Source organism: Dermacentor albipictus, chromosome 1, assembly GCF_038994185.2.
Source record: "Dermacentor albipictus isolate Rhodes 1998 colony chromosome 1, USDA_Dalb.pri_finalv2, whole genome shotgun sequence".
NCBI lineage: Eukaryota > Metazoa > Arthropoda > Arachnida > Ixodida > Ixodidae > Dermacentor > Dermacentor albipictus.
Genome location: NC_091821.1, coordinates 325,702,297 through 325,715,913, shown reverse-complemented (window position 1 = coordinate 325,715,913; position 13,617 = coordinate 325,702,297). Strand labels below are relative to the sequence as shown.

The 13,617-nt window shown below is 46.4% G+C and overlaps 1 protein-coding gene across 10 annotated transcripts in view; it reads right to left on the bottom strand.

Annotated features, from left to right (window-relative positions):
• Positions 1–13,617, bottom strand: part of LOC135910189 (uncharacterized) — a 328,772-nt gene that overhangs the window by 55,277 nt on the left and 259,878 nt on the right. For all 10 annotated transcript variants that reach the window (XM_070531648.1, XM_070531652.1, XM_070531644.1 and 7 more), the window contains 2 exons: positions 12,721–12,875; positions 8,365–8,587 (listed from right to left, as the gene is read on the bottom strand). In XM_070531648.1, the coding sequence (XP_070387749.1) occupies positions 8,365–8,587; positions 12,721–12,875 (378 nt within the window). The remainder of the gene's footprint in view (positions 1–8,364; positions 8,588–12,720; positions 12,876–13,617) is intronic.

The window sequence follows — 13,617 nt, the reverse complement described above, 5'->3', positions numbered from 1 at the left end:
GCATGGAGGAAGGAAAAAGATCGGAGGGAGCATACCGCAACGCGACTGAAGCCAAACCTGTCGGCTCAACACGTCAAAGTGCGGGGTTGGATTTAGTGCTCCCGCTTTGCAGGCAGAGCCACGACAGGGCAGCTGAACAAGCACGCGCCAAATAAAAGCTACTGGCATAGCTACTGCGAACCAAGCGCCTCAGCAAATCTCGATTCTTGCTCTTTGAAGAAAAGAGCGCTGCGAAGACGCGGACTGAAAGAGGAACACGTACGACGGACTAGGCGCTTGTTCCAACTAAATGTTATTTTGAAGAAACAGGATTTTAAATAGATACATCCTAGAATGGCCCATCGTGACATCACGACCTCCCTGTCTCATTAGAAAGGCTATCCCTTTTTCGGTAAGCGTCACTAAAGGGCAGCTAATGCACGTGCCCTCGGCCTGTGCCTTGTCCGTCGTACATGTTCCTCTTGTAGCCCGCGTCTTCGTAGCGCTCTTTTCTTCAAGTATGCAAAACCAACTCGCCCACATAAAGCTTCTGCTGCTCGATTCTTGCTCCGCGATCTCGGTGCAAGAGGTCACGTATTGGGCCCCCACTGTGGCTTCACAGAGCGTTCGCTTGTCGACGCTGGCTGCGGGACGTGATGCTTCCTCCTATATTTTTACTTCCTCCATGAGTGCAAGACTTGCAAACGACCACGGTTGCCTTAGCAACCCTCGATATCATGATCACGACCACGCGCGATGCTAGAACATTGCTCCACGGTTCCGCTCGTAGCAGACGACGAGTTCGCTTTAGAGATGGCTGCCAACCTTTGTGACGGCAACAGAATTTGTAGTCACGTCCGCTAGAGATGACGACCACGAAGCGCCAACCAATGTCGTTCGTGAGAGCGAACCCGTTCCAAAGCGAGCCGTTACAAAATAGGGTCCCTGGTTAACCTCCCTGCTTTTCATTGCACCCTTTCTTTCTTTCTTTCTTTCTCTCTCTCTCTCTCTCTCTCCCTAGCACAACAAATTCAGGATATCTACTGGCGACAGACAAGTGTTAAGTAAACGCAACCAAAAGTGTTGTTTCAATTCAGCCGTATCAAGATGCGCGTGCAGTGCTGTCACACAGACCTAGCGCTGTGATCGTGTGCTGTGATCGTTTGCCCGTTCTCAGTGCATATTTCCTTCTTGTCCTTGGACGTCCCCCTACCACGGGCTCCAGTGTAAGGCAGCAAAACAGGTAAGATATTAAACAGATTTTCTGTTCTGGTTAACTTCCCATCCTTTTACCTTTAATCTCATCCTCTCTTTAGTAAAACCGCAAGCGCGGTAGCTTGCTACAAGTTTACTTGAAAATCAAGAAGCACGAACGACAAAGGATAGAGGAAAAGATTCTGGCAGGAACCACCTCAGGGTAACTGTCGATGTTAATGCGATCAGCATTGAATTTATTTAGTAACACACGACACTGGCACCGCCGAAACGAGTCATGCACAAGACATTGCTGCAGCAGAGCTAGTTTCCCGCGATTCCCTCTCGAGACACTGCGCCGCCTAGGAGCGTGGCCATAAAGTCTTCGCGTTGCGCGTGTGTGATTATATATTCAGAAAAAAGTGTCTGAATACATATGATGCCGGTTCAACTTCGAGCTCTGGAGACGCTATGAAGGATGTTTTTTTTTTCTTTTCTTCCTCGTCTTCTTTTTTTTTGTAATTGAATAGTTAGTTAAATGGGGTTTAATGCCGCAAAAGCGGCTAAGGCTATGCTACGCCAAGCACTATGTGTTTTAAAATTCAGTTTATGAAGGAAAAAGGCTGTGTTATTATCTATATTTTATGGTGTTGGGCTGCTGAGCACGAGGTCGCGGGATCGAATCCCGGCCACGGCGGCCGCATTTCGATGGGGGCGAAATGCGAAAACACCCGTGTGCTTAGATTTAGGCGCACGTTAAAGAACCCCAGGTGGTCAAAATTTCCGGAGTCCTCCACTACGGCGTGCCTCATAATCAGAAAGTGGTTTTGGCACGTAAAACCCCAAATATTATTATTATCTATATTTTATGTAAAAGTCCAGTGCCGTATAGAAATTTACGGACGTCACATAATGGGACTAGTGGATCATCATCTAAAATTAGAGCAGGGTGTAAAGGCATGTGTAGTTGATATAACTTGTGCAAAAGTGTTCGTCTATGTGTTTCAGTCTGCGTACATGTGAGTAATATGTGCATAACTGTTAGTGGCTGTGGACATTTCTCGGATGTTGGTCTGTCTTCTTTCGTAATTGTGTCTGGAGTGTGTGCCCATTTCGTAGTCGGCAAAAAACTACTTCGAAGAACCGTTCCTGATGATAACATGTATTTCACTCGCCAACTATGGGTTTCGTGAGATGTAGCTTGTTGTCGGCATAACGGTCCCATTCGTGTTGCCATTGTACTGTTAAGGCTTTTCTAATCGCACGGATACTATCTTTATATGGGAGTGTTGTGTTTTTAATGTGTTTGTACGCTGCCATCGATGCATATCTATCAGCTGCTTCGTTACCCGGTATCCCAACATGGCTTGGGACCCAGCAGAAACGAATTGACCTGCCGTATTTGTTAAGCGCCACCATGTTTAAAATGTCTCCTATCAGAGGTTCACACTCAGATTTCAGATGTTGAGCCTTCAGTGTGCTTAAAGAATCTGTGTATATGACAGCATGTTTGTGTTTATCAGCGATAATCTTTTTAACAACCCATATAGCAAAAACTTCGGTCGTGAAAACAGAGGCGTGTTGTGGCAATCGAATACTTTTTTGCCAATTTTCCGTTACGACACCCACACCCAGGTGTTCTTTCGTATTGAAGCCATCGGTGTAGAATTCCATGTGATTTTGATATTTGTACTGAAGAGCACGGAATTCTTGTATAATGTGTTCGCGTGGAGTGTCTTCTTCTTTAAATGTGTCAATGTCCAGTCACATACCGGTTCAAAATCGTACCACGGGGGCAAACGCTGTGGCTTTCTGGCGACCTGGAGACTTCGCAAGGAATGTCATAATCCCGAACATATTCCTCATATCGCAGGGCAAGCGGTTTAATCATGTTCGGTTTATTTCTGTAGTGTAGGCGTGAGTTGCATTGTGTGAGGATGTTGTAGCATACATATTGCGGTGATGACTGAATTCTGAGTACGTAACAGAAAGAGAGCAATGCTCTGCGCTGCTATAATCAGGGTTCATTACACTCAACGTGTAAACTTTGAATAGATGACGTTCTGTAGGCACCACTGGCCAGTCGCAGTCCAAGGTTATGTACTGGATCAAGTCGTTGGATGTAAGACTGTCTGGCTAAGCCGTAAGCAACGGAACCGCAGTCTAAAAGGCTACGAACAAGAGACCGGTAAATACGTAAAAGACACGTTCGGTCGGAACCCAAGTGCTTATGAGATAAAACTTTGAGGATATTTTATGCTTTATTTGCCTTAATCTTTAGTGTTTTACTGTGAGGTAGGAAGTTTAGTTCTTTTTTTTCAAAGATTACTTTCAAGAATTTATATTCTTATTTTACCGGCAGCGCGACATCATTCAAATTTAAATCCGGTTCTATGTACAACCCTCGTTTTTACGAAAATAGCACTGTAGCAGTTTTCTGAGTAGATAAGCGGAAGCCATTTTTCTCAGCCCACTCCATTAGTTTATTTATTGTTATCTGGAGCTGCCTTTCATATGATGGTAAGTTTGAGGCGCGGCATGCTATTTGCAGATCATCGACGTATATGGAGTGCATAACAGAGGTTGGAATGACTTTGATGACAGAGTTCATTTTTACTATAAAGAGTGTTGTGCTAAGTACGCAACCTTGTGGCACGCCGTTTTTTCCTGGATAAATGTGCGCGAGAGCACAGTGCCTAGACGGATTTGGAATGTTCTGTTGGACATAAAACCAGCGAGACAGTTTAGCATTCTGCCGCAGATTCCTAATGCGGAGAGGTCACGTAAGATTCGAAATCTCCACGCGATGTACGCATTTCTAGGTCGAAGAACACTGCCAGGCAGTGCTGTTTGTGTAAGAATGCTTCACGTATTTCGTGTTCAAGCCGGACGAGGTGGTCTGTCGTTGAAGACCCTCTTCTTTAGTCGCACTGGTGAAAATCAATGGAATTTCGTATATCAAGCGTGAAAGTTAATCTCGCATTTACGACACTTTCGTACGATTTCGCCAAGCAGTTTGTCAGGGCAATGGGTCGAAAGCTGCTTGAGGATGTGGGGGATTTACCTGTTTTTAAAAAAAGGCACAACTATTGCGTTTTTCCAACTTCTTGGCATGCTTCCAAATTCAAATACTTTCTTAAAGAAATTAAGGAGACCATCTACGGATGCTTGGGACAGGCGCGCAAGCATGGAATAATGGATCCGGTCAGGACTTACTGCAGTTTTTTTGCCAGCACAGAGAACCCTGTTAAGTTCTTGTACCGTGAATGGAGCGTTGTAGCCTTGAATGGAGCCTTGACATGCTAGCAGTTGGTAGTGTGTCCTTTTCTGCCGAGAGTTTGTATTTTAGGAACGTGTTTGAATAGTTAGCCGAGCTAGAGACGTTGTAGAAATGCTCCCAAAGTATATTTGCTTGTTCTTGTAGTGTTGTTTGAGTGCTTGAAGGTGTAAGTGAGGGTATTATGTATGATGAGAAGTCTCCCTTAAACTTCCTGACCTGTTCCCATATCCTTTTGAGTGTGATGGTGCTATTCATTGCAGATACATATCTTTGCCATGAAAGTTTTGCCACCTGTCTCCGGATATATCGAGCTTTCACTTTGGCTTGTTTAAAATTCAGAAAGTTGTTATGTGTTGGGCATCTGCGTAAGATTCCTCAGGCCTTATTTTGTAGCTTTTTTGCTACGGTGCATTCATATGTCCACCAAGGATTCAGCATTTTCCGAAGAATGCCAGAAGATTGTGGAATGGCCTTTTCAGCTGCAGAAATATTACAGTTAGTAAATTTTTCATTAATTTCGTCAATGCTAAGTCGGTTAAAGTAAGTTCCTCCAGCCTGGCACTTTCTGTGAAAACAGACCAGTCTGCCATTTGTAGTTTCCAATGGCGCGGTTTCTGAGATATAATGGGCAGCGTTGAGGTGAGGTTGATTATAGCAGGTAGATGATCATTGCCATATGAAGCCTCAGGTACATCCCATTTAAAATCGGTAAAAATGTCGGGGGAGCCAAATGCTAAATCAATGCAGGTAAAGGTACGTGAACTCGGTGAAAAATGAGTTGGCGCACCTGAATTTAAAAGACAGATGTTATTCGTCAAAATAACATCTTCGATAAGTTGTCCTCTTTGGTCATTCTTATAGCTGCCCCAAAGAGTGCAGTGAGCATTAAAATCTCCAACTCAAACAAATGGCTCCCGCAGCTGGCCAATTAAATTTTCCATGTCTCGAGTTGTGAAATGGGTATGGGGAGGGATGTAAAATGAACAGATGGTGATAGTCTTAAAAGATAAAACGGTGACAGCTACTGCCTCAAACGCAGTATTTAATGAAACGGTCCGTGTAGGGATGCTGCCTTGCACGACAATAGCGACACCTCCTGATAGACGACTGGAGTGCTCGCGGTCCTTTCTTATGACAGCAAAACCTTTAAGAAAATGTGTATGTTTGGGTCCCAAGTTCCTTTCTTGAAGGTAGAACGCTACTGAACGCTAACTTATTTATGATGTCTTTGATGTCACCTGGATTGTGAATTAGTTCTCTGCAATTCCAATGAATGATGGAAGCCATCTTATAGGAATTTAAAAAAAAATTACTTATGTGTGTGAGCTTACAAATTGTAGGTGACATGTATTTAAAAGCTGATTACTATTATGAAGGGCGGTAACCGTTCAGGTTACCTTTCCCTTTCTCAGCGAAGTTATAATATCCTTCTCCTTCTGTGAGCGCTCCAAGGAGCGCGGGTCTTTTCGCGTCAATGACGCCGGGGTTTTCGGATCGACCTCCATCGCCTTTTCCGAGGCACTGGGCGATCGAGAGCTGGGCGATCGAGAGCCAGGCGCCGAGACGCGCGTCTCGGGCCATGGGGTACGGTTCAACTTCGAGCCCTGCGGCACTGTGGTCTGCCGGCCCGTCTTCATTGCCGCTTGCCATCTTTGATGCTTTGTAGCCTGATCCAATCGTGTTTGATAGGCATTTGGATACTAGGAAAGGTGATAGTTTTCTAATAGTTGTATTGCTTCCCTATGAAGGACATGGAACTTTGGGAAGGTGTCATGGTTTGGTTTCAATACGAATTGAAATGTTGCTTCGGTGCACCCTCGTTTTTGAGAGCGATCTTAGAGGGGGGGTGGAAGCATTTGCCAATAAACACTGAAAAATTCGGCGCTGATGGTAGCCACCCACCACCGAGTCCAACTAGGGGACGCTACTAGGTTGGGAATGATACCTGCAGACGCCAGCCATGCATCGTCGCTATAACCTACTATATATATACCGAAGACTGGATATATTACACACGGTTAACCCTTGCCGCCAGGATATACGGAAGTAATAAGAAGTGAAGAGAAGACAGGAAAGATGGAAAAGTGAGAGAGAAAGACGAAAATTGGAGAGGAGGACAGGAAAAGGCGACTGCCGATTTCCTCCAGATGAGTCAGTCTGGAGGTGCCGCCTATGTGAAGCCGAGGCCGAAGAGGTGTGTTGCCTCCACCGGGGGTCTTAAATGTTCAAATACCCAGCATCGGCTCAACCCCCCAGATCCCCCTTTCCCCAGGCACGACTAAGCCACGCACGGCTATACGCGGGAGGGTCCAAGCTTCGTGTGCTCGGGTACTTGGTGTCGCAACGCATCAAACGCCTGCTGACGCAGACGCCTCTGCGGGGGTAATTGAATAGTGGAACATGCCCAGCGGCTCAAGTTGGCGGCAAAGAGGTTCATACAAATGGACAAATTGATCCCACAACTGGGAGAATGAAGGGAACATTCCGACTGCTGTTTCCAGTGAAAAACTTTTAATGCGATTGCTTAAATTCTGCGATTTGGTTTTGTAGAAAGAGGGGCCAGGCAGCGCTGAGTTCGTTGGCCCCAGCCCTGCGCAACTTTTATAATCCGGCCTGCCGAGAGCAGCTGCCGAAAGCTTCAGTGGCAACAACACTCCACAAGGAAAGGGGAGTAAAGCCCACCGTTCTTTGGTCCACTGCTGAATGTGTGCATAATCAACGCCCCCCCCCCCCCCCCCTCCAATCTTTAACACCAGGAACTAATAAAGCGTCTCACGCGGTCGTCCCGCCATATCTGGGCTTCTCGCAGGCGTAGCTGATAAAATCTAGGCAAATAAGACAGAAAACTCTTTTCCGGCGTACTTAGCACCTCTTCAGGGTCCTGCGTTCAGCTACACTGGACGCCCTTTTTCGGAATAGAAAGGTTGCACAAGGCGTCACCAAAGCATGCCATGTTGCACACTCATTCACAGGTTCCACAGCGCAATCCGAAGATAAGCGGATTGGTCTAAGGCGGAGCGCTTCACCGTGGTCGGCTTGATGGAAAATCGCTGCCGTTGCATCTTGCGCTGGCATTTATTTCTCCTACCAACCCCCTTCTTTTTTTTTTTGGACGTGATATGAAGGAGACGTCGACTAGTGGATACGCGCCAGCTGCTTTGGGAAGCGGGTGGTATCGGTAATGTATGAAATGCATTTACAAGATTATTATTTCATAACGAAACCATGTTCGACGACAGCACAGCGTAGCAAGATAGCGAACATAACATTGCAAGGTATAAGCAGCGTAGCCAGTTCAAAGAAAACATTCATACGATGTGGTAGTAAAACTTATGTACAACGCCGCTATCACAATGTAGTCATGCAACAGTGCCAATACAGGCATTTCTAGAATATATGCAAAACTTGTCTATCCAGGCATGTTCAAAGGATGACTGTATATAATGCATGTGCATTCTTTTTACTGTCCAACAATGCAATTATTCTACAGAATTATTTATATGAAGGTATAATTAGCGTGCTATTTTCCAACAAACGAAATCGCTAACAGCAATTACTGCGACCTATATGGGTATGACGTGCATGACGCTTTATCGAATAAATTATGACAATCACTATCCCTCTCTCCCATTTTTCAGGCAGTTAGCACACGCCCAATTTTCATAAAGCATAGAAAACGCTAAGATCTGAGATAGTCCTATCACTGACTCCGTCCACGCACGTTCTTCTTGGCCGCTTCTTGAGATGACTGGGTCTCGTTTGTCTTTTTAGCGCTCTAAATTTGGTTCCGATCATACCAGCCTTCCATAAAGCATCTTGCGAACCTCATCATTCTCTCGAGCGTTAAACATACCTGCACAAATAAATAAACAGGGCCAATGGCCTCGAGCAGTACCAAGATGCGAGCTTACCTTGGCTGACAGCTTCGGCCGGTCATCGATTGACCTTGCGAGGAGGTTGACCTGGACGCCAATGTCCGAGTTGTGAGCGCCCCGTGTCTGCTGGATGCTGATAACGTGCTGGCATTTTGATTCGCACACTTTGACGCCGGCTCTGTTCTTGCGAAATGTCCGGTTCCATTGTACCGAGCTCAGGCATGGATTCTGCGACGTGTTCTTTGAATTCCGCAGTGCCCTGCATGGAACGATGCAGGTAGGCACAGTTGTTGTTAAGTAGTTGGACTATATTATATTCAACTGATTCTCATTCTCAGGCAAGCAGGCAAGGAAGAAAGCTAGACAAGTCAACCATGTATTTATCGATCCTTGTTTTTACAACGCAAGAGCCGAAGGGAAAAAGCGATACGGAGAGAAAGAGGAGACATGCGTAAGAACAAAAAAAAAATTCATCGCGCACACATACGAGAGGTGGTTCCCAATCAAAAGTGCATATGTTGGCCCGCAGAAAATGAAGCGATGCACAACAAAAATTAACGCTTTTGTCAGTTTCAATTACGACGATAACTTCCGCATTTTTCAGCACGTTCAGTGTGGTATACCTGCAGAATTATACATACAGTGCAACGTGGGACAGTATAAATCATCCGAAAACTATTTGTGCGCAAACAAACAGGGACGAAAAATAGGAGCAACACAAGGACGAGCGCTTTCTAACAACTGGTTTTATTTTTGAAGAACCACCTGCTTAAGCACCCACAGATCTGCGCGAACTAGTCAACAGAGCATGCCTATAGCGCATATAATACCCACAGATCTGCGCCCACAGTTCCCACATTACTCACTGTCTGAAAGGTCGCCCTACTACGCATTTGGCAATGCATTGCCAAGAACATGATTGCTCACCTTGTCTTAGTAGCACCGACATTTTGTATAGGCATAGGAATCAAACTGCGAGGGAAATTGTGGAAGCGCACTGGATTGAAAAACAAAAAGAAAAATGCATCAGCAATCCTACTGTTTCATTGTTGGATAAAGAAAATTCGCTTCTATCATCCCATCTTTAACGCATTTTATTGTAAGTGGTTGTTTCATGCACCTTGCTGTTTTTATGTTGACCAGGTGGCTTTGGTCCACGTCTATTTATCACAAGTGTTATATGTACTATAGACGTGCTCTCTTGACCTGATCGCGCAGATATGTGGGTATTATACGCGCTATAGGTGTCTCTGTTGACTAGATCGCGCACATCTGTGGGTATTTAAGCAGGTAGTTCTTCAAAACTAAAACCAGTTTTAAGAAAGCGCTCGTCCTTGTCTTGCTCCTATTCTTCATCCCTGTTTGTTTGCACCCAAAAAGTTTTAAGATGATTCTGTTCCAACTAGGCTGACTCGCAGTTATGCTTTAGTATAAATCAGATGCGCAATTGTCTCGCAGCCACCGCGGACGTCACAGTTAAGGCTGTACTGTTAACATAACAAATTAACAGGACCTAGTAAGAAGCCAGGAAAACGTACTTCGCCATCAGGCCACCACTAAACATATTTTATGCGTGTCATTGCGGTTTGAGTAAACAGACGATCGCGTCGCGCGCGCCGATCTCATTTTAGCACAGTGCTGTAGCAAACCTTTAGCGCCTCATCCAGGTAGTAAAAGAAATTGCGCATGCTGAGTAGTTTGGCCCATACCTAAATGACGTCTGACGTGTGGCAGTAACGGTAACGCAGTAAAAGCGAGCGGAAACCTCTCAGTAATTGGCAAGTGTGCTAAAACGTCGTCACAGATGAGCGGCTACTAGCAGCATGCTGATTCCGAACGAGCAACTCGTTCCAGTCCACTAGAGTGTACTTGAGTTGAAGTCATTTTGCTTTCGGTTCAATAATGTTTTAGTCAGAGCTGTGTATTTGTGCCTCGCGTTAAGTATACGTGAGACTTGGTGATGTATAGCTCTTCTGTAAAGCGCCAAATGCAGCTCGTATATGTTTAGAAGCTTCCTCCAGCCCAGCAGCTTCGCCAGAAATTTTTCGTTTTTTCGTGTTGAGTGTGGTCGGGGGGAGGGAGGCAGCACTTCACTGGGGACATGGTGGGGCAGGAAAGGAGGAGGGGGGCTGGGAAGGCTGCATACCAGCAGAGCAATTTTGAGAGCGCGCAGCCACGTGCACGGTGTGCCACTCCCTGGCTACCCCAATGCTCCAACCTATTATCTACAACCATCACGATCATCCTCTGAAAGCACGACGCCAACAGGCAAATCGTTCTGTCATCGTTACGAACGCACACTAGTCCACATAGCGGAACACCCGTTGATGTGTTACACAGGGCTTGTTTTCCGATTATTGTTCTCGCGTATAATGCACTTTCAATAGAGGCACCCATCGTGCGTATTGCTAGCCAGTGTCACGCCAGCCGCCTTAACTGCACCAAGAGTGTCACCTGATTCAAATTTCGAATGACTGGCATCATCATTATGGTGACGAGCAGCCCTTCCACAACCAATACATCACAAGAGTACCTGTACCAATCATCTGCAGCCGCTCCCTTCTATACGTTGTCACCATTAGACCAGGCTACAGTATAATCTTACTTAATGAAAGCTAGAGACGGTAATACCCATTACTGGCCGCCGGACGTCGCACTCTTGCCAAGTCCACGATCTGGCCGGAGTGGGGTGGTGGACATGCGAATCGCTGAGCGCGTATTATGACAATGACAACTTAGGTCAAAATACGAATCACGACACTCGATGGTCGCGAGGACGGAAGCAGAAGCGAGAACCGATGGACGCTCTCATTCGTGTATAACAGCCGCCCTTCATCGAGCCGTTCATGTTTACCAGCAGTTTTATGCACATTTTGAGCATATAGTTTGCGTCAACCGTGTGGACGTTGTGGGCGTCCCAATTCCTGCGTTGTCTTTTTCCTGTTTTTTTTTTTGTCAGTCTGGCGTTTTACTTTCCAAAACCACGATGCGATTATGAGGCATACCGTAGCGGATGACTTCGGGTTAATTTTGACCACCTTGGTTTCTTTAACGTGTACCCAATACACGGTAAACAGGTGTTCTTGCACATTGCCCCCATCGAAAGGTTGCCGCCGTGGTCGGGATTTGATCCCGCAACCTCGGACATAGCGGCGTTACACTAAAGCCACTGTGCCAACACTGTGGGTTTCTGCTTAAGTCTCGCGCAATGCGGTTCCGTACATGGCGTGAGTCATGTGGTGAGTTGCATAGCTGTAGTACTAGTAATATGAATTTATTTTCAATTTATTCCTACCCAGTAGTATAGTATTGGTGTTGCAACTAGCGCGTGGTTTATGACATGTATTTTTGATAATGAATATATATATGTAGAATAAACTAGAAGGAAAATCGGGGGGTTCGGTTATTGTAAATCGTAACCATGTAGAGCCAATAAACCATGAAGCCAGGGAAAGCGCGGGGGAAATTAGATGTGGTTGAAATTGAAATGAACGAAATCACGAAAAAAAAATCGTTCATCCACTCATTTTCCCTTTTTTATCCTTATCTTCTACCTTTCAATTTCAACCCCAGCTAATTTCCCCTATACTCTCCTTGGCTGTGTGGCCTGTTGAGTTCACATGGTTGTGATTACACACACACACACACACACACACACACACACACGCACGCACGCACGCACGCACGCACGCACGCACACACACACACACACACATACACACACACACACGCACACGCGTTTGTGTGTGTGTCACGTTCTTGTGACGTGCGTCCCTACCCGGACCCGTTAAGCATGCGAAGTCATTTGCATCAGCTGTTCCTAAAACTGCTTGCTATTGTGCTTAATCACGCGCAATCCACAATGCAAACAAAATGAAAGGTTAGTTGTCTACGTCATTGTGCGCGATGATGAATACCATACTTATTTAATTACTTTTGTTTTGGTACCCGAGGGTCTCTGGGGAGGAGTTTCTGTAAATGTAGATGATATGCTGGCAGGCTAGTTGGATTAGCATAATTATGTACGTTACAATATGTTACTGCATGTATGTTGGCCTCATTCATAGCATTTTTTTCTTTTCTCAAAGTGTGCACCGAATCAGGGTGGGGGAGGGGTGGGAGAGGGGGCACCGTGGGTAATCGGGGACGCCGTAGCTGAGGGCTCCGGATAAATTTTGACCCCCTCGGTTTCTTCTTCTGGCATTGGAGCCTTCTGGCATTCCACTCCCGTCGAGACGCAGCCGCCACGATCGCGAATCGAACCCGCGACCTCGTTCTCCAGTAGCGCCACTGTGCGCTGCGTAACGTGTGCCCCATAATTTCGCACCAGTTCCCCGATTCTCGCTCCTCGCGCAACCGCACCGGTTAGCACCGAAAGCGGAACGCACGCACCTGTAGTCTTTGAGAGCTGCCGACGACGAGGAGGAGACGGCGGTCCTGGAGCCCGTGTAGAACCTGAGCCGGTCCAGCACCCGGCCCAGCTCCTGGCGCGTCACGGCGTGCAGCGCCTTCTCGTCACGCAGCGTCGCCTCCGCCGAGCAGCAGGCCTGCGCAACCGGCAGAGTGAGAGGGCGAGCCCAACGGGACAGCGCGCCGTTGCGAAACTGTGTCGCTTGCGCACGGCCGCACAATCTCGCGTAGCGCGCTCGGCGACCCGCGGGCTACGCCGTCGCCGAGTTGACGAAGCGTTCGCGCAAAGGATGACAGCCGCCCTTCGACGGGGCTTCGCCGAGCTACCGCTGATTTGCTGCCGCGCTGCCACCGTTGTACGGTCAGCCGCGTTCCTCAATGACCCGTGCGGATGTCAGCGTTCACTCTAGAAAAAAGTTTGCACTCTTTGGATTGTATTTTGTCGCCAATCAATAACCGTCGTCTGTCTTGGCCGCAGTTCCTTTCCCGAACGCTGCGAACCCGACACTTCCTCGTCACGGAAGGCTTGCGCGTTATCGGCTTGACAAAGCATTCTCGACAGGAAAGTAGCGAGCGCAGAGTTTTCAAGAGAGAGAACGCAAGCAAGGCAGATGACAATTATTGTTTGGGCACAAGATAAGCCCCAAAGGGTGCAACATTTTTTAGAGTGTCGAAAGTTCAGTATCACCGCTCTCGGGAATGACCTTTCCAGCTAAGGCTGTTCTCATTTTTTTATCTTTCCGGCTCATTTTAATTCCTTTTTTTATATGTTCTTTCAATATATATATATATATATATATATATATATATTATGTATATATGTATATATATTCGCTCTTTGAGATTAGACGCGCAGAATTTGAACTTTCATCGTAGCGT